The 20,551-nt window shown below is 26.3% G+C and overlaps 1 protein-coding gene across 1 annotated transcript; it reads right to left on the reverse strand.

Annotated features, from left to right (window-relative positions):
• Positions 1-221: 221 nt before the first annotated feature.
• On the reverse strand, positions 222-20,173 carry slf (C-type lectin domain-containing protein slf). The gene is made up of 3 exons (XM_065501036.1): positions 20,036-20,173; positions 9,328-9,472; positions 222-1,283 (listed from the first exon to the last, which is right to left on the reverse strand). The coding sequence occupies exons 2-3, from the start codon at positions 9,470-9,472 to the stop codon at positions 721-723; spliced, it is 708 nt and encodes a 235-aa protein (XP_065357108.1). The 5' UTR covers positions 20,036-20,173; the 3' UTR covers positions 222-720.
• Positions 20,174-20,551: the final 378 nt, after the last annotated feature.

Raw genomic sequence — 20,551 nt, forward strand, 5'->3', positions numbered from 1 at the left:
ATCGTCTGGCCGAGATATAAGGAAATAAACCAGGACAACCACAAATAACTTACATACATTATTGACACATTAATATATCCGTTTTAGTCCCGGTTGCTATTTAAATTAGGGGAAATCGGCCCACACATGGCTGAGATATAATCATAAAACCACGGTTGCCTTAATTTTTTTTTAAATTTGTTTCCCACCTAAAATTATATTTGAATTAAAACACATCATAGTTTTGTTTTTAATAATTTTATTGATTTTTTTGTAGTTTTTTTAATATTTTTTTTTTCAATTTCAAACAGTTACAAATTAGTAAAATAAAGACAATTTTTTTGTTGTTTGGAGAAAAATAGCTAAATCTGAATGAAAGAAATACAGTATTTATCGTTTTGTTTTGTTTCCTCTATACAGTATTGAACTAATAAATATTTTACAACAAATAAAAAAATGTTTTGCATATAATACAATAATCGTTTAAACTCATATTTTTTCTATAAAGTGGCAGTTAATTGAAAAGAAATATTGTGGAATTTCGCAAAACGAATAGAAAAAATAGTGAGAGAATATGTTTGGTTGTTTTTTTTTAAAAAAAATAGTAAAAAATGTTTTGTGGTTTTCTTTGTTTTTTGTTTTATAAATTCTAAAGTCTATTTTGTTTTCTTTATAAAATAAAAAATAAAAACAAAAAATAAAATAAAAATAAACTTCTCCTCCTTGCAGTAGGTAATAAATTTAAAGACGAATACCAGGATTGGTAGCGGCAACATAACGTAACAACTCATCGTTATCCTCGCAGATGAAGGGTTTCTCGTGATAACAGGCCACATCGTGCCATGCGATACCGTCATTGTAGACATTGTTCAAGACAGACAAACATTGTTCCTTGGTCTGGTTGATGTCGTATTCGGCGTTGTCGGGTTGAGGACGCTTCTTGTGGCCGGTTTGAGACCAAGGATTGTAGCCCCAGCCTTGAGGAATGCGGTTGGTGGCTTGGATCTTCTCGCGAGTTGCAGACCAGAACCAACCATAAACATTCTTGGGTTCCAAATCGGGACGATTTTCACAGCCGTTGAAATCGCAGATACGACCGGCAGTCCAGATATAGGGAACATCGTTTTGTTGGATAACACGGAAGATTAGATTATTTTTTTCTTGGGTCTCCAAGGCAACCAAGTCCATACAGTATTCACGGCACAAGTTACGACCATCTAACCAATCGACTTTCTTGTTGGCCAAAGCGGGTACATGAGAACTCAAGAACATGTTCTTGCCACGATAAGAGAATTCCTTGGGACCTAGAAGTAGCGAAAGAGAGAAACATTATTATTAGTTTTTGTTTGTTTTGTATGTCAATAGTTATTTGCCAATTTCGTTTTCATTCATGACTTGACAATTTCATTTAGCCTTAAGACGAGATTGTTTGTTGTTTAAATATCTTAGGAAATAGCTTTTAAAAAAAACTATCATCATTATTGAAGACAACTTGCGCAACATCATTATCAACCACATCATGATTTCTAATATCTTTCAACAGAGCCACACAACATACATAATGATAGCTTTGTTTGTTTTACGTTCCCTACTAAAGTAATCATTTTTTAACTGTAGGGCTTTCAAAGTTCGTTTTTTATTTGTATTGAACGAAGTAGCTTTAATTGTTGTTGATTTTTGCACTTCCACTATAATTTTTTTTGCCTTTTCAGGCCTTTAATATAAACACCACAAACTTTTCCGTTTAAATTTACACAGTTTGCTAAAAAATAAACATTTGTTTTTTTTTCTTCATGTGTACATACGTACATACATACATATCTATGTAAATGTACTATGTAATAATTATTTTTTTGAGTTTGTGTATTAAAATACACTGCCACAAACTCGTTTTTACAGTTGGTTAGCAGCTTCCATTTCATTAAATCATGGGATGCAATAACCAACCATCAACAGGTAATACTTTTCATGTGATACAAAATGTACAAATACATTTGGTTTTTTTTTCGTTTTGTTTTCTTCTTCATTGCATTTTTCTTATGTGCAATTGCATCAAAACAACCAACATCAACAACAATATGTTGCAAATGTAATAAGCAACCTCAACCTATAGACATTGCTAGATACATAAATGAGTTTGCTATTACAAACATCACCCCCTTTGGCGTATAATTTTTTGCTTTTTTTAAATGATCTGTTGTTGTGGCTGAGTGGCGAACGGAAAACAATTCCGAGAAAATTGCAATGTTAACGTTAAACTGCAAAAAAATGTGTAATAGTTATGGATGTTGTTTGGTAAATTCCAAATGTACTTCTTAGAAATGGCCTCAAGTGTAATTTGTTTAACAGGTATTTAAGGAAAGACAACTAACTACATAGTTACTGTCAAATGTCAAAACAATTTGTTAAAGGCGATCTTAAGCTAACGAGAGATCTGTATAGGAGAGCTTTGACTGGCGAGAGATTTCTAAAGGAAAGTTTTAGCTGGCGACAGATTTTTAAATGAAAGCTATAGATGACGAGAGATTTCTATAGAAAATCTTAATAGAAAAGCTTAAGCTATCAAGAGATTACTTTAAAAAAGCTTAAGTCAGTGAGAGATTGCTATACAAAAGCTTAAACTAACGATTTTCTTAAGCAGTGGTTGTGCCTGCTTGTTAGAAATGGCCTCAAGTGTAATTTGTTTAGCAGGTATTTAAGAAAAGAAAACTACAGTCAAATGTCAAAAGCATTTTTATAGAAAAGCTTAGCTAGCGAGAGATTTGTATAGGAGAGCTTAAGTTAGCAAGAGATTTATATAGGAAAGCTTTAGCTTGTGAGAGTTTCGTATGGGAAAGCTTTATCTAGCTAAAGATTTCTATAGCGTGAGATTGCTATAAAAAACTTCTATTGAGAGATTTCTATAGGAACGGTTATGCTGGCGAAAGATTTCTATAAAAAAGCTTAAGCTATCAAAAGACGTCCATAAAAAATGATTAAGTTGGCAAAAGAGTGCCCCGATAGACCAGTCGATAAAGTGCTGGACTATTAATCTGAAGGTTGCGGGATCGATTTCCATCAGAGACTCTGAGTGTATCTGCAGACAAGCAAAACGATTCGCAGTTTGCGTTTGTTTTTCCAAAAAAAAATATAGCAAAACTTAAGCTAATGAGAGATTTCTAATGGAAACTTTAGCTTGCGGGAGATTTCTATACAAGAAGATTTAAATATAGAAAAGCCTAAGTTGGCAAAAGATTTATTTAGAAAAGCTTTAGCTAATGACATATTTATATAGGAAGCTTTAGCTTGCGGGAGATTTCTATACAAGTAGATTTATATAGAGATATTTCTATAAGAAAGCTTATGCTATTGTGGTATATCTATATAGAAAAGCTTAAGCTGGATAAAGATTTCTGTAGGTAAGCTTAAGCTAGAAAAGCTTTAGCTCGCTATATAGTTCTATAGAAAAGCTAGAGAAAGAATTTTATAAGTAAGCTTAAGCTAGTGAGAGATTTCTATAGAAAAGCCTAAGCTGGAAAAATATTTGCATAGGAAAGCTTTAGCTGGCGATAGATTTTTATAGGAAAGTTTAAGCTAGCAATAGATTTCCTTACAAAGTCAGTGAGAGATTAATATAAAAAAGCTTAATCAAGCGATTTCCATTAAAGATTTGGTTGTTTTATGAAATTTATCTATTTTCCAAAAAACTGTTTAAATTTCATTTAAGATAATTAATGATTTAAAATAACATCCATCATTAATTTTCACCCATTTGTCATTAATAATTCCTACATCACAACAACTAACTCATTGTCTAAGTATTTTGTGGCCTGTCGCAACAATTGTAAATCCCCTGAACATGTTTTTTTTATAGGTTTTCTCATAAAAATGTGCAAATAGCACGCGTTTTAAGCTGATGGAATGTACGTTCGTTTGTTTGTTTGACTATTTGCCCGCCAGACTAGCTAGCTAATCTGTCAATAATGTTAACAATCTAGCCATTCATCTATTTGTTGGTTTTTATTTATATATATATTTGTTTTAATATAAGCCAGTTTAAAAAAAAAAAACATATTTCATTCATAATGACTGAGGTAAACTCATAACATAATTATAAATTTGTTGAGATAGAGACAGATATATTGTATAATGTTTAAAGCAAATAGCTAGCTTAGTTACCTATTAACCTGATTTTAAAATTTGAAACAAAAAACTAGCTAAGGCTTTAATAGGAAATTATTAATTATTTTCTTTGTTTAACAAAAAACAAAAAATAAACATAATTTCAATTTAATTAGCTAAATTTAGCTAATGTTTTTGTTTGCATTTTTATTATTTTTATGGAATTACCTTAAAGTTGCAAAGCCATTGCACTTTGTTAACCCCTTTTTTATTTTAAATATGTATATATTTTCAACTTTAAATATACAACTATTATTATTTTCGTTTTTTTCTTAATAAAAATATTCATTATAATCTTTTTCTCTTAAATTCATTAGCATGATCTTGTGCTTAATTTGGGTCAAGGCAAGTGCATATGTATGCATTTGGTGGTACATAGTACTTTTTGAAAAAAAAAAATAAAAAAATTCACAAAATTCAACAAAAATTATATAAAAAAAAACTAAGGAGGTTAAATGCATAGAATACAGATGCTTGCTCATTTGTTGGTTTTGTTTGTTGGTTTGTTTGTTGTGTGGCTTTTGCGAAGCTATTAACAAACATTAAGCAACTTTAATTGCCTTAAAGATGAATTCATCGAATTTGTTAGAGACCATAAAATGCAACACAAGTTTAAAGACCCAAACATGGTGAGAATATTTTTTTTTTTTTTGGATTTTCGTAACTTTACTACGCTTAGCTTACCGGCAAAGTTCAACAATAAAAGGTTTTAGAATTTCAAGCAAACAAACAAAATAAAAAGTTATTACAAAGTAAGATTTATTATTAAGATTTTGAAATCATAGATTTATGACTTGGAAACTGATGATAATCGTGCTTAATTCTTTTTTTTTTAAACAAAAGATAAAAAAGTAACTAATATTTAAATGTTTACAAAAATATACCTATTAAATTAAAGAAATTTTAGGTTTAATTAAAATTTTATAAGTTACGACTTTGATTGCAGAACATTGTTGCTTAATTATAGATTCTGAATTATTTATTGTTATTTTAACAAAAGTATTTCAAGTTTTAAAGTTGTGATATAAAATTTATTTGTCTAACTAAAATTAGCAGAAATTAATGAAAGAAATTTGCATACATTTTGTATAAAAATTTTAAATTCATATAATTGGTTTAGAATTAGACATTCTAAAGACATAAACAAATTAAATTTATGCAATCATTCTAGAATTTATTAAACATTTAAACAAGTTCCAAAATATTAGCAAAACTTAATTGATAATTGATTTCTATAGGCAACAAATAGATTCCTGTAGCAAAAAATATTTTCTTAAATGAAAAAGAAATTTCTATAGGAAATCTTAAGTTAGCGAGAGATTTCTATATGGAAGTTTAAGCTAGTGAGAGATTTCTATAGATTATCTTATTTTAGCGAGAGATTTCTATACAAAAGCTTAATCTATGAAAGATTTCTATTAAAACTATGACTAAGAGTGATTTTTGTAGAATCTTAAGCTTAAGGAATCACAAGATTTCAATACGAAAGCTTAAGTTATCGAGAGATTTCTACAGAAACGCTTATGCTAGGAGACATTTCCAGAGAAAGCTTGACTAGTATTGATTTTTATAGAACAGCTTAGGCTAGCGATATATTTCTATAGAGAAGCTTAAGCTATCACGAGATTTCTGTAGGGAAGTTTAAGCCAGCGAGAGATTTCTATAGGAAAGCTTAAGCTAGCTATAGATTTCTATAGGAAAGCTTAAGCTAGCGATAGATTTCTATAGGAAAGCTTAAGCTAGCGATAGATTTCTATAGGAAAGCTTAAGCTAGCGATAGATTTCTATAGGTAAGCTTAAGCTAGCGATAGATTTCTATAGGTAAGCTTAAGCTAGCCATAGATTTCTATAGGAAAGCTTAAGCTAGCGATAGATTTCTATAGGAAAGTTCAAGCTAGCGAGAGATTTCTATTAAGCTTAAACTAGCTATATATTTCCATAGAAAGGCTTAAGCTAGTGAGATATATTTACAGCAAAGCTTATGATAACGAAAATTTCGATTCCCACGACAGCCGGAATGACCCGAATTCACTCAGCCAAGGGCTGTCAACTCAGCAACCAGTGCTGCTACAACAACAACATTACGAAAACTTGCTATTAGGAAAGCTTTCAAGGGGAATACTTAAACGAATAAGATACATTTGAAAGAAAATTTTATGAAAACGCAATAATTCTTTAGAAAAATTTGAACGAAAGACAAATTTCTTTGAAAAAACTTAAGAAAAATTACATTTCTAAAGGAAAGCTTAAAAGCTTTATAGAATGGGTTGATTATAGATGGATACCGAACTTCAAATGCGTTGTCAGAAGCCAACCACAAATTCCTGGTTGCCAATTTGGCAACTAAAAATTATAGCTGGCAGTTGCCATCGGTAATACCATTTTGGAAATTGACAACCCAACTGAATCAACCTATAAGAATGTTGAATCTAGGGGGAGCATTATATAGAAATGCTTAAATTCTGTGATAGCGAAAATTTTCTATAGAAAATACCTATGAATTTTTAAAGACAATTAAGTCATAGGTCAATAGCCCCAACAAAATCTATTCAAATCTCTTACAGTGTCTTTGCTCAGGCCTTTCTTTCAAAACAAATCAAATATATAACTTTAAAATCTACACAAAATAACTTATTCTTGTTTCTAGTTATTATATTATTCCGCATTTAAAACCACAACCAAAATACAAAAAAAAAAACGTTACAATTTAAATTAATTCAAAATGACTTTAAATGGTATCAAAACCAAAAAAAAAACAGAACACACAAAATAAAATACAAACAAAAAATCTTGTTTAATAAAAACCAGTTAATAACGGTAGTTAGTTAAACAAATTTAACTAAAAAAAAAAACTACAGTTTTATTATTTTGTTTAAACAGTTTTTATCTATTGAAACTTTTTTACGCAACGTTAAGATTTATAAAAAAAAAATAGGAAAAAAAAACGAAAACAACTTAATTTATAACAATTTACTATAAAGATACTTTTTTATTACGGCTAAAAACAAAAACATTAATTTCATTTAATTTAATTGATGCCCTAAATCTGGTAGTATTGTTACAAGTTACATTTATTTATCGTCAATTAAATTTCTAATTAATTGCTGAAAATAATAATAAAATTTGATCTTCTTTCTGTTAAAATAACTTGCATTTCAATAGAAATAAATTACACTAAATAATTGACATTTTTGTGCACGAAAATTTATTCCGTTCAATTTCATTTTAAAATTGAATATTCCCAAATGATTTGAAAACGTGTTTAGAAATGTGCCCACGTCAACGTGCAATGAGATGAGAAGTTTATTTGTTCAAACATGTTTTTTTTTAAAAAAAAATAAAAATAATTAATACTTTTGGTGTGTGTTTTTTTTTGTTAAAAACTAATTAAATATAAAAAAACTGCATCTTCTAATGCAAAACTCAAATAAAGTTAATAACATTTGTTAATATTTTTAATTGCAATGGCGGATGTACACGCTATCACAGTGTAGTCTTGGGTATTTGGAGATGAATTCATGTAATTGAACTTATGGAATTCATTCTAGCATTAATTTATATTTATTTATAAATATAACGAATTACTGTTTTAGTTGCTAAATTAACGAGAGAGTTTTACTAGAAATCTATAGCTAACGTGGGATTTCTTAAGATAAGAGAGAAAGATTTCTATAGAAAATCTTTAGTTAACTAGAGATTTCTATAGAAAAGCTTAAGCATAAAATATATTTCGAAAGGAAAGGTTAACTAGTGAAAGCATAGTTAGAAGCTTAAATTTCCATATAAAAGCTTATGATAAAAAGAGATTTCTCTAGCAAAGCTTAAGCAAAAGAGTGAGTTCGAAAGGAAAGCTAAACTATACAAAGTTTAGACTTATAAGTTTCCATAGAAAAGCTTATGCGAAAGTTTCTATAGGAACAGCTTAAATTGTCCATAACATTTCTATAGAAAAGCTTTAAAAATTAAAATAAAACTTAACTCAGCAAAAAAAAAAAAAGAGTTCTAAAGAAAAGCTAAACTAATGAAAGCTTAGACTTGGAAGCTTAGATGTTTTGCTTATGCGAAAAAGAGATTTCTATAGGAATGCTTAAGTTAACTAGAGATTTCTATAGTAAAGTTTAAGTGAAGCATAGATTTCTAAAGGTTAGCTAGACAAGTGAAAACTTAGAATTGGAAGCTACCTAGAAAAGCTTATGCGAAAGCTCCCACAGAGATAGCTTAAGCTTTCCATGACATTTCTAAAAGATTTTCGAATAAAACTTAAGCCATTACAAAATTGTATGTTGTAGTAGCAACATTTTTCACAATACACGAATATTTTCTGCAAAATCTTGCAAATAATTTCGTTGGTGTCTTATAAAGAAAAAAAAAGGAAATTGTAATAACGTTGCACAAAAAAACATACCAAATGCACTTTATTTCTACAGCTATTTTGCAGTTTGAAAACAAACGAACTAATAATAGTTCCAATGGTATTTTTCCATTGGAAACAATTGCATTAATAACAATAAAAAAACCATAAAAAAAACTCTGTTTGAATCTTCGTTATTGCAAGACATTGTGTAATAATGATAATAATAATAGTTAGATACTCATAGCTGACAGCTTTAACTTTAGCTCAAGAAATATGCTAAAAGTTGAAAAAGTTCAACACAAAACGACCTTGTGAAACCCTTTTTTCTATTGTAATAAAGGTGTGTTTAAAAAAAACAAAACTTTACAAAACCCAGCCTAAAATTTCTTAACATTTCATTTACATATTTCATTTTTAATTGAATTTTCGCTTTCAATTTGCTAGTTATAGCTTTTTCCATTTATTGTTTTATTATTTATTTACTTGTATGTATTTAATTTCACTTTTCTTTCGTTGTTGGTCATGAATTTTGCAATTTTCTATTTCATTTCACACAGTGAGTGCACTGCAGTCAGTGTGTGATGATGATGATGACATGTACATGAACATGTTAAGCTCATGTTCATGTGAAATCCAATTTAAAAAAAAAAACAAAAAACTAAAACTGACTACTATTTCCGATAGAAATTACAAATGCCAAACAACCAACCAAGAGTCATAGTTGGTCAAAAACGTTTTCCATTTAAGGAAAATTGAAATAATTACACGTATTTATTCTTTGACTGCTGGAAAGCATGAAAAGAAATAAATTAAATTAAAAAAAAAATACTTACGGCTGGCACATTTGGCGGGTACGGGCAGTGACAAAAATCTGCCAGGTTTAGTGGAGGTGGTGGTAGTAGTTCTGGCTTGACTAATGGCAGGTTCAGCATATGTTACTGCCACACAGAATGCAGCTAAAACCAAGGTGACTTTCATCTGGAATTAAAAATAAAAATAAATTAAGAATTAGTACATTTTGTATTTAAGTTATAGTTAAATTAGTAAAAGTGGGAGTTAAATAAAATATTTTTAATTAAGTTTGTGTTTAAATGGATTAATATGGATTACGATTCGTAATTTTATTAATAACAATATTTTTCAGTGCCAAAATGGCAGAACTTTGAGTTAGTTAATTAAATTAAAGCTGAAAAATAAATTCAATATTAAAAAATTCAGAAATTCATTTCATAAAACCATTCTTAATATAACCAATTATTAAACTACATTCAAAAGCTTTTATTTGACAAAAATTTATTCTGGATTTGAATTAAAGACAACTTGAATCACTAAGGAATTAAGCCTATGAATTAATAATACCTTTAATAGAATCGTTTAGATATAAAATTAAATATGATTAAGAATTAAATCTTTCGAATTGATGCAAATGTTTTATTTGGTATACATTTTTTTTGTAGATTTTATAGGTATTTGATTTGTTTGGAAGAAATAATCTGAGCAAAAAGTGTGTAAGAAATTTGAATATTGTTGTTTGGGCTAATTTGTCCATAAAAATGTTCACTGTGAAATGATATTGGAATATCTAGCTTCCAATATCATTTCACAGTGAACATTTTTATATAAAGATTTTAAGATTATAGGCCTTATACTCAATTTTACCTAACCTTTCTCTTTTTTTTCTATAGTTTTTCGTTTAAATTTGTCTGATTAAATTTTCATATAGAAATCATTCTTCAGTTACAAAATTTCGCTTATTGCGGTTTTTTTATTTGAAGATCAGCGATTAAGTTTAAATTAATCTTAGAATGTGGTTTTTGAGTTCTCAATTATTTCGTTTTATTTGCTTGTTTAAGCGGTCAATATTGACCTAAGTTTAAACTAGAATCTAAAAACATAACGTAAGATATTTACTAGGGTATTCATTCGACTAATGATCGTTCGATTAATCGAATAATTATTCGAACAATTTAAAAATGGCCATTTTCGAATAACGAATAATTCGAACAATTTTATGTAGAATAATCGAATAAAACGAATAAATGTTCATATATATTTAAATTTATTAAATTGCTTAAAATTTTTCATAATTTCAAATTTAAATAAGTAATAATGACTCACAAAAATTGTATTGTTTCTGAAATTTAACAAATAACTAAAGACAAAGGGACTTTCGATCATTGTAGATAAGTGTTCCGATAGCTCCTTTTAGAAAGAAGTTACAATTCTAAAAACAAATCTTTCAAAATTTTTAACTTAGGACTTGAACCAATGAAAATAAAAGGTACGGAATAAAATATTTGTTATTTAGCTGGCGAAATATTAGATGAATCGCAATTAATAATCAAAATTTTAAGTTAGATTAAAGTGGAGTTGAATGTGATGGAGAATGTGATTTTGAAACGGTCGTCGAAAGTGATATTGAGGATGACATTTATAATGATTACATTGAAATAGATGAAGGCCATGATCTTAAAATATATGTATATAAGTGATGTTATTAACCGCGTACGTAAGTGTTGCAAAATATTTAATAAATCGAATGATAAACACAAATATTGCAAACTAACGTTTTGTGGAGTTCGTCTTATAAATGATTTTGAACATCGTTGAAGATCTTTGTCTAACATGGTAATAAACTTTTTGCGTATTTGTAAATGCGTCAATCATTCACTGTCTGACTTCAAATTAGCCACGTTCACTGACAATAATATCAAACTTTGGATAGATTCCCTTTATTGTGTAATTCTCCAAGACCACTTTATTAAGCAACGATTCGGACACGTTGATAGATAGAACTTGATGTATAATACAATTTGTTATAAATAATTTAGAAATAGTGAATATTTAATTTACTAAAGAATTGGTTACTCAATTTAAAACCCGAATTAATGAACGACATAAAAAAGTTCTTAATACGTTTATATTGTGTTTGAATTCAGGATCATGTCCAACTAGCTAAAAATTTTTAAAGCATTGCTCTAAAACGTAAACTAAAGGGTTTGCTAGTCAATTGTTTTGTAGATGGTTCGGGAGTTAATCTGATCAGAATATTTCTGTTGAAAATTTAATAATGGACTTTGTTTTCGAATGTTTTTTAACATTATCAGTACTTGAATTGTTAACTTAACGTTATTTTTGTTTTTCTTTAACAATAAAATATTAAGGCCCTAATTTTGTAAATCACTTCACCAAAGTGATATTTATATGGAAAGCAAAAACAAAATTTCAGAAATTTTAAAAATTTGTTTTTCATTTATATAAAAAATTTTCAAATTATTCAAATTTTCAACGCTTGAATTTTGGTGCGTTTGTTCTGTTAAGAATTTGTATATAAAACAAAAACAAATTTTTAAAATTTTTGAAATTTTGTTTTTGCTTTCCATATAAATATCACTTTGTGACGTGATTTACAAAATTAGGGCCTAAAAACCTACATCAAAACTTCATTCGTTACTTTTTAAAAAAAATTTAAATTATTCGAATAATTCGATTAATTTTAAACGTGTGATCGAATTATTCGAACAAGTTAAAATCTCTTATTCGAATTATTCGTTTTATTCGAACAATAGAAAAATCGAATAATTCGAATACCCTAATATTTACTTTTCGATTAACTAATCTGATTATTATTTGGCATTTAATCTTCAAATCCCCAAAATATGTGTTTATTACTAAGAATTTTATTTAATACCAAACAAATTTTTTAGTACCAAAAACAGATTTTAGTATAGAAGCATTTTTACTACTAAAAATATACTAAATACCTTATTAGTAAAAAACAAACCCATAATTTTTTTTGGACCAACAATTTTATTTAATACCAAAAATATTTTTTAGTACCAAAAATAGATTTTAGTACTACATAAAAATGTTTTTAGTACTGAACAAACCCATAATTTTTTTAAATACCAAAAATGATTTTTAATACCAAATATCTTTGTTAGTACCAAAATTAGTTTTTAGTACCAAAAATTGTTTTTAGTACTAAAAATTTTTTAAAATAAAAATATACTAAAAACTATATTTAGTACTAAACAAACTCATAATTTTTTATTTTGTACCAAAAATGTTATTTAGAACCAAAAAATATTTTTTAGTACTAAAACTATTATTTAGTACCAAAAACAGTTTTTAGTGCCAAAAATATGTTTTTAGTACTAAAAACGTTTTTTCGTATAAATGCATTTTTTATTAGTAAAAATATTCTTCACTATTAAAAATTTAGCTTGGTACTAAAAATATACAACAAATAATTTTTGATAATTTTTGGTACTAAAAATATTAATATCAAAAATATGTTTAGACTATTTAACACAAAAATATTTTTGAGTTCTAAAAATATTTCAAGTACTAAAAATATTTTTATTACTCTATTTTGTGAGTAAAATTTTGGTACTAAAGATATATTTAAAAGGTAATATTATGTCCAATTGTATGTATATCCTCCTAGTATAAAATTCCTTCATTAATTGCATATACTGCTCTTTAATTAAATTTCATCAGTACATTTTTCATATTACAATATTTTGTACGTACTAAAAACAAAAAAAAGTAAAAGTATGTACCCCTTAAAATTTCAATTAAATTCACATCAATGCCCTCCAATTATTGGAAAAACCACAACAACAAACACAGTCTTCAATTTCAATATTTAAGTTTAAAATTGTTTTAAAGGTCATTGAGGTGTCATTGTCTATCAATTTGTCTGCCATGTAAAATTAAAATTCTTCTCAGTTAACATACAAACACACATATGTATGAATTTATGTGTTTAATTTATAGCAAAAGGTGATCAGCACACATACACACACATAATTATATACATAGATAATTACAATACATATCTATATGTATGTATATATAAAGAGGAGCATGTAAATTTCATTACTACCACCATTACTTTAACAAATGATTACGTCTTTTAATGTTTAAATTTAATGGTTTGTATCAGAATATAGAAACCTCTGTAAGCGTGTAAAATGCTACAATAATCAAACAAGCGCCGGAGCTTCTTCTTCTCATGTATTATTAGCACCCTAAGCGTGTAGTAGCTGTAATACATAGTTTTAGTTTGTGTGGCTGTATTAGCAATATATTATTGTAAATACAATTTAACCGGTTATATGTTTGGTTGGTTGTACGTTTTTATATTGAAAAAAAAGCATCCTTGACATAAAAACCACTACAAAAGCTATTTTGAGTTTGTTGATTTTTTTCTTCTTTTTTTGTTTGTTGTATTTTGTAAATGGAAATATACTACATGCCAAACCATAGCATGCCAAACCATCCATACAAATGTATGTTTTTAAAAGCGATTCCAATGCGTATCCACGCCATTATCACGCATATTGCATTTTTAATAAGTATGCATGATATTTTATTTTATTATTTTACTTTTGATTGTTTGCTAGTCAAGTGTGTAAAAGAGCTGCTTATCAGATTCCCATCTTCATCAGCAGCATTATAATTATCATTTATAGACGTCATTATCGTCATATTTAAACTGGCAACAACCTTTATGACTTAAAAACAGCAACAATAAGTTGTTAATCATTGTTTAAATACTCATGCTGCTGAAGTTGTTGCCTTTTTATTAACACCCTTTTGTGTATAAACAATTCATTATAACATTTTTAAAAAAAGAGTCGCTTGAGTGACAGATGACCGGCCGATCAACCGAACGACCGGACGCATAATTCCAGCCAGCAAAACAGTTTCATTAAGTGGGCTTGTAAATCTTCAGCTGTCATAAAAAAATAACTTAATTTGCATTTTATAAGGTTGTTTTGTTGGCTTCAATTTAAATGTAAATTTCTTAAAAAATCATGCCTGTTTTAAATAATACAATAAAAAAATAGCAACAAATAGTTTAAAGAAATAAACAGCAAAATGTTTTCAAATAAAAGTTTATTGTTTAAATCTTTTGTTTGAACCACCATTCATTCATTCATCCACCCATTAATCAAATTAATATTGCAAAAACTTAATGTTTTCTGAGTAGTTTTGTTATAACATTGTGGGTCCTTTTGAAAGGTGACCAAATTCTAAAAATTAGGTCAAGATTTTTTTAACAAAACATTTTAAGCAACATAATTATCAGTAAAAAAAATAATTTTTTAATGCAAATATATATTTTTGGTTCTAAAAACTATTTTTAGTACAAACAACTATTATTAGAAGAAAAAAATATATTTTTAGTACAAAAATCTTTTTTTGGTTCTAAAAAATATTTTTATACAAACAAAATTTTTGGTTCTGCAATTTTTGGTATGAAAAACCATTTTTGGAACAAAAAAAAAATTTAGTACAAACAAAATTTGGTTTCTACTAAAAACTTTTTGGTATAAAAAACGTATTTTAGTACAAAAACCTATTTTTATTACTAAAAACAATTTTCATTACAAAAAGCTATTTTTGGTATGAAAAACTATTTTTAGTACAAAAAAACTACAATTTTTAGTACAAACCAAATTTAGTACAAAAACATTTTGGTAGAAAAAACGATTTTCGTACAAAAATCAATTTTTAGCAAAAATAAACAAATTTTGTAGTACAATTTTTTTTAGTACAAAAAATACAAAAAAATTTATTTTTATAGCTAAACATTAAAAAAAACATTTTAGTACTAAAACCAATTCTTCGTACTAAAAACAAATTTTGGTACAAAAACCTACTAAAAACTATTTAGTACTAAAACCACTTTTAGTACAAAAAAAGTTTTTAGTACAAGAATTTTTACTTCAAATATGTGGTTTTGGTGTGAAAAACTTTTTTACTACTAAACCAATTATATTAATAAATTATTTAGGCTAAATTTTAGTACAAAAAACAAATTTTAGTACTAAAAAATCTAATTTCTTTCTTTCTAATTACACAAATTCAAGTTCAAATCAAAATGCAACTAAAGGTTGTTGAACTCGTTTGCAATACTAATAACAACGTTGCTAAAGATTATTTTGAAAACCAAATCGAAATTATTTTATTAATATTGTTTTCGAAAACAACATTATTTCTGTTTAAATATTTAACCAATATATAAATACGACTCTTAAAGGTTACTAAAATTAGCATCTTTACATACACGAGAAGAAAAACGTAATTTAATAAATCGTTAATGAAAAATGTCTACTAATTTATTTAACAAAAAACAAGAAAATACAATATAAAAACGAGACACAAGAAAACAAATCTCCTAATTTATTATCAGCATCATTATAATTTAATACACATGTTGAAACAATCATCATAATAAATTATAACAAATTATAAATTCACAAAATGTAGTTTATAACAACCGACTGACAAAATTTGAATGTTTACTAATAAAGCATAAATTTACTGCAAACTACTACTACTCTACTGCTATTTCATTATTAAATTTGAAAAAATTTATGTTTTTAAATGCAAACAAAACAATTGACAAATTAGGGGAGAAACCTGTCTGTCTATCACTCAGTCAATCGGTCTTTATGTCCCTCTATAAGTTTTTAACACATTTTTTGTGTCTAAATTCCATAAATTTTTTAGCTTCATTAATTACTTTTATTATTTCATTATTGTAAATTGTTTTCAATATATATTTTTTTTTAATTTTGGCTTTGTTTGTTTAAATATTTGTTTGTGGTGTAGGCTTTTTTGTACTTATGTGCTTGTGTTGGTTGGGGTTTAATTGTGTTAATCACTTTTGAATGGTCACTATAAAAAAAAACATATGTATATCTCAAAATTCATTTATTTATTTATATGTATGTATTTATATTTATATGTTTTTCAATTATTATTCAACGTTTATGCGAATTGACAGTGACATTGTGATGTGTTCATTGGCATGATGTTTGATGGGGATTTCAATAATTTATAGCATTTAATTTAAGGTATGAATGAATATGGTCAAATTTGAAATGGTCAAGGTTTTGAAATGTTCTAGATTTTTTGACATAAAGCATTATTTTGTTTAAATTTTAAATTCGGGCGTTTGGCCCATTATTTGTTTTGAATGAAAATACAGTCTAAATATTATGTATTAAGCTTATTAAGTGATTTTTCTTTTCTAAAGGAACCAAAAAAATATGTATTTGTTGGATAAATTCTTGTTTAGAAAAGTGTAAGTAAGAGGTTTTGACATGGAGTATTTTTAAGAGGTTAGAACCTTTTGATTACAACTTGAGATGTCTAATAACATTAGATTGAAAGTCGTTGAAGTTAACTAAAATCCTTATAAGAAGTTTCGATTTTGAAATTTAAAGAAAATATTTATTCCAGGTTGGAAATTTTGTTATTGATCAGTTGTAAACAAAGTTTTGAGTGATTTTTTTCCATGAAAATTTCGACTCAATTTTCATTCGACATAGAGGAGCCAGTCAGTTTATTACTTGTTGAAAAAATATGCCAAATTAGCTTTAAAACTTTGGAAAAAAGTCTTTTTAAATTTAAATTCAAAACGTGAAATGAATTTCCATAAATGTTGTATTATAATATAAAACTAAATTGATTATTAATTACCAAATTTTTAACATTTTATAATGTGATATACATATTGTCAGACCAGTGGACGTTTTTTGAATATACAATTTTTGAAATTCCTTAGCACTTTCGATTTCTATGTAAACTTTTAGCAATTTGAAAAATATTTTAAAAGCTAATTTAATAGAATTACTAGAAGATAATTCATAGACAATTCTAATGAGTCTTTAAGAATTTTTCGAAAATTTTAAAAACTTAGGATTGAAAATTACAAAATATTAATTGTACTGACAATATGTTTGGCACTAAATAAACTTTTTAGTACTAAAAACGTATTTAGAACTAAAATAATTTTTAGTACATAATATATTTTGTTATATTAAACATAGTTTTAGTACAAAAATTTAGTTTAGTACTTAAATATATAAAAATATTGAACAGCTTACTGAGCTTTTATTTAGTACTAAATTTGTTTTAAGTACAAAACTAGTTTTCAGTACCAAAAGGGTTTTTTAGTACCAAAAGGGTTTTTAGTACTAAAATATTATTAAGTACTAAACATGTTTTTAGTACTTAAATTGATTTTAGTACTAAAATTGTATTTAATATTAAAATTGTTTTAGTACTAAATTTTTTGTACTAAAAGTTTTTTAATACTAACATTTTTTTAGTACAAAAAGTGGTTTTAGTATTTTCTAGTACAAAAATAATTTTTTAGTACTAAAATTGTTGTTTAGCACTAAATTTGTTGTTTAATACTAAAAGTGTTTTTTACTATACGTGTTTTTTTAATTACAAAATTATTTTTTAGTACTAAAAGTTTGTTTTTTTGGACCAAAAGTATATTTTAGTACTAAAAGCTTGTTTTTGTACCAAAAGTAATTTTTAGTATTATATTTTTTTAGCCTAAACAAATATTTTATACTAAAAGTAATTTTTTGTCCAAAAAAGCTTTAAAATATATTTTGTTCAATACTAAACATTTGTTTTTGTAATTAAAAAAATATTGGTACTAAAATCAGTTCAGTACTAAAACATATTTTTGTCCAAAAAAATGTTTTTAACAAAAATACATTTTAGCATTTACTATTTAATTATTTTTAGTACTAAATAATAGTAATTCAAAAAAGAATTTTTGAAAGAAATAAAAATGTTATTTTTTATGAACTATAAAATTTCAAAACCCTTGTTCCAATTCTTCGAATTCAAATAAGCATTTTTACTGGAATTCAAGTGAAAGCAGTGTAATTTAAATCTTGAATTATAGTCAATCAATAGTTGTATTATATGAATTAAATACATTTCAAGTACAAAGGAATTAAGTCTATGAATTAATTCATTAATTTAAAATTAATTAACGGTAAAAAGATAAAATTTATTTTGATTTCGAAAATGGAATTAAGAATTATTTCTTTTGAACTTTCAACTTACTGACAATTAGTTTTTAATACATCTGATAAGTTTCAATATTACTAAAAATTCTAAATTTTTATGAACTCTTGAGCCAAATAAAAATTTTGCCTGTTTCACAATATCGAATGAATGATTTCGTTCGTTCATATGTAGTTAGGGAAACCAAAATCAGTTTTCTTTCGCTTAGAATGCGAACGAAATCTTTCTTTCGATATTGCGAAACAAGCTAATAATCCTAAAATGGTTGGATTAAATGGAAACTTTTAAATTTTAAATAAATTTGATGACATTTGGTCAGAACTTCGAATTAATTAATTCCATTTAAGCTTAATTCACTAAAATCTTAGTACAGAATTAAGAAATTTATGCAATTCAATCCATAAATTTATTCCAAAAGAAAAGCTTATTTCAATAGAATTCAGTCATTCAAACCTTTTAATGTTAAAATTCAAATCTAATCCAAATTGAATGAAAGAATTTCATTTGAATGCAACTTTTTTTTGGTTTAGTTTTTACTCATTTTAAAAATGTATTGAAAAATTCGATCAATTCTATTAAGCTATTTTGTAGTAGATTTAAATTTAAATAATTAAGAAAATTATATAAATTCAGTACTAATTATATACTTTAATAGAATGGTGAAGAGTTCAAATTTAAATGCCAAAATTTCTTTCATGTACAATTTTTTAATATTTATGAACATGTTCTAAAAAAATTTTTGGAAAAAAAAGTCAAGTTCAATTTATTAAAAAATCCATTCCAATTATAAATTTATATTTTCTGTGTAAAGAATTTTTGAAAAAATTCCAAACATATTGAACGGTATTTCTTCTTTTATAAAATGTGATCAAATTTGTTTGTAGCTTTTGGTTTTTCTTTAAATTCCATAAAAAAAAAATCTTAGTTTTCATGCTCTATTGTTTTTTGGCACACAAAATAATTATTACGTTAATGAAACATCCATCATCGAAGCTCACTAAATAAAATATTTTAATGTGAATTTTCAATTTATGTTTGTCATCATTCATTATTATGTCATCATTCATCTGTTATTTAGCATAAAATTATTAATGTTGCACAATAAATAGTTGGTTGGTTGACGTTATTGCTGCATGATTGACACATATTTTTGTAAGAATCGTATTTTATTTGTCATTTTCTAAACAGAAATTGTAAATTATGATGAAAAATATGAAACCAAAGAAATAAACACACAGACACACAACCACACACAAGTAAAATGCAAGGAAAAAACAAAAGAGTTGAGCAACAAACTAGTTTGTCACATTAATAAAAAATAAATTTTCATTTCATTCTGTGAGATTTTTTTCTTTTTTTTAGTTTGTTGTTTTTGTGTTAATAAATAAAAGTTTTTTTGAAACACTTTTTTTTGGTGGGGAAATTACAACACTTTTTGTTTCTGGTTTAATACAACAGTTCTTTAAAAAAAAATGTTTTTCTTTGTAAATAAATTGTTTTTATTGCTGTTTTCAGTTTTTTTTTGTTTTGTTAAAATCAAGGTAATCCATAATAATCCATTAAAGTTGTTTTGATTTTGATATCCACTCTTTTTTTTTAATATATATTTTTGTTTAGCAAAAATACAACTGGTTGTTATCCTTTATCGTTTTGTGAAGGGGGTTATTAGCTCCTTTAGCTTCTTACCTTGGGCTTTATTACACTTAAACACACTCTGGTTAAAATTAGTCGGATTTTTTGCTATTTATTTGTAAATGACCGGGTTTGGTAGTAACAACCAAACGCTGAAACTGGCGAACGAAAACAAAAATCAATTGCGAGGCGCAAAGTATTTTATAGCCACTTATATTGTTACCCATACTTAAGCAGAAAAACTTAACACACATACATGTCTAAACATGTCTAAAACAAGTTAAGAGCATGCACATGATGTTGCTGATAATGTTGTTGTTAGTGTTTTTCTGTTTCTGTTTTTGTATTTTATTTTTTCGTTAATACATTTCAGTTTGTTTTTTTTTATTTTTTATTGAAGATGGTTGTTGAACAAAAAAAAACCCACTATAATATCATCTTCTTTAGTTTAATATTGTTTTTGTTTATTTGTATTAAATGTATGAATAAATACACAGACACATACCTTCATACATTCACACAATTTAAAAGTGTTGGTGAGTTTTAAAAATTGTTGTGTTTGTATAGGTT

Source organism: Calliphora vicina, chromosome 2, assembly GCF_958450345.1.
Source record: "Calliphora vicina chromosome 2, idCalVici1.1, whole genome shotgun sequence".
Taxonomy (NCBI): Eukaryota; Metazoa; Arthropoda; class Insecta; order Diptera; family Calliphoridae; genus Calliphora; species Calliphora vicina.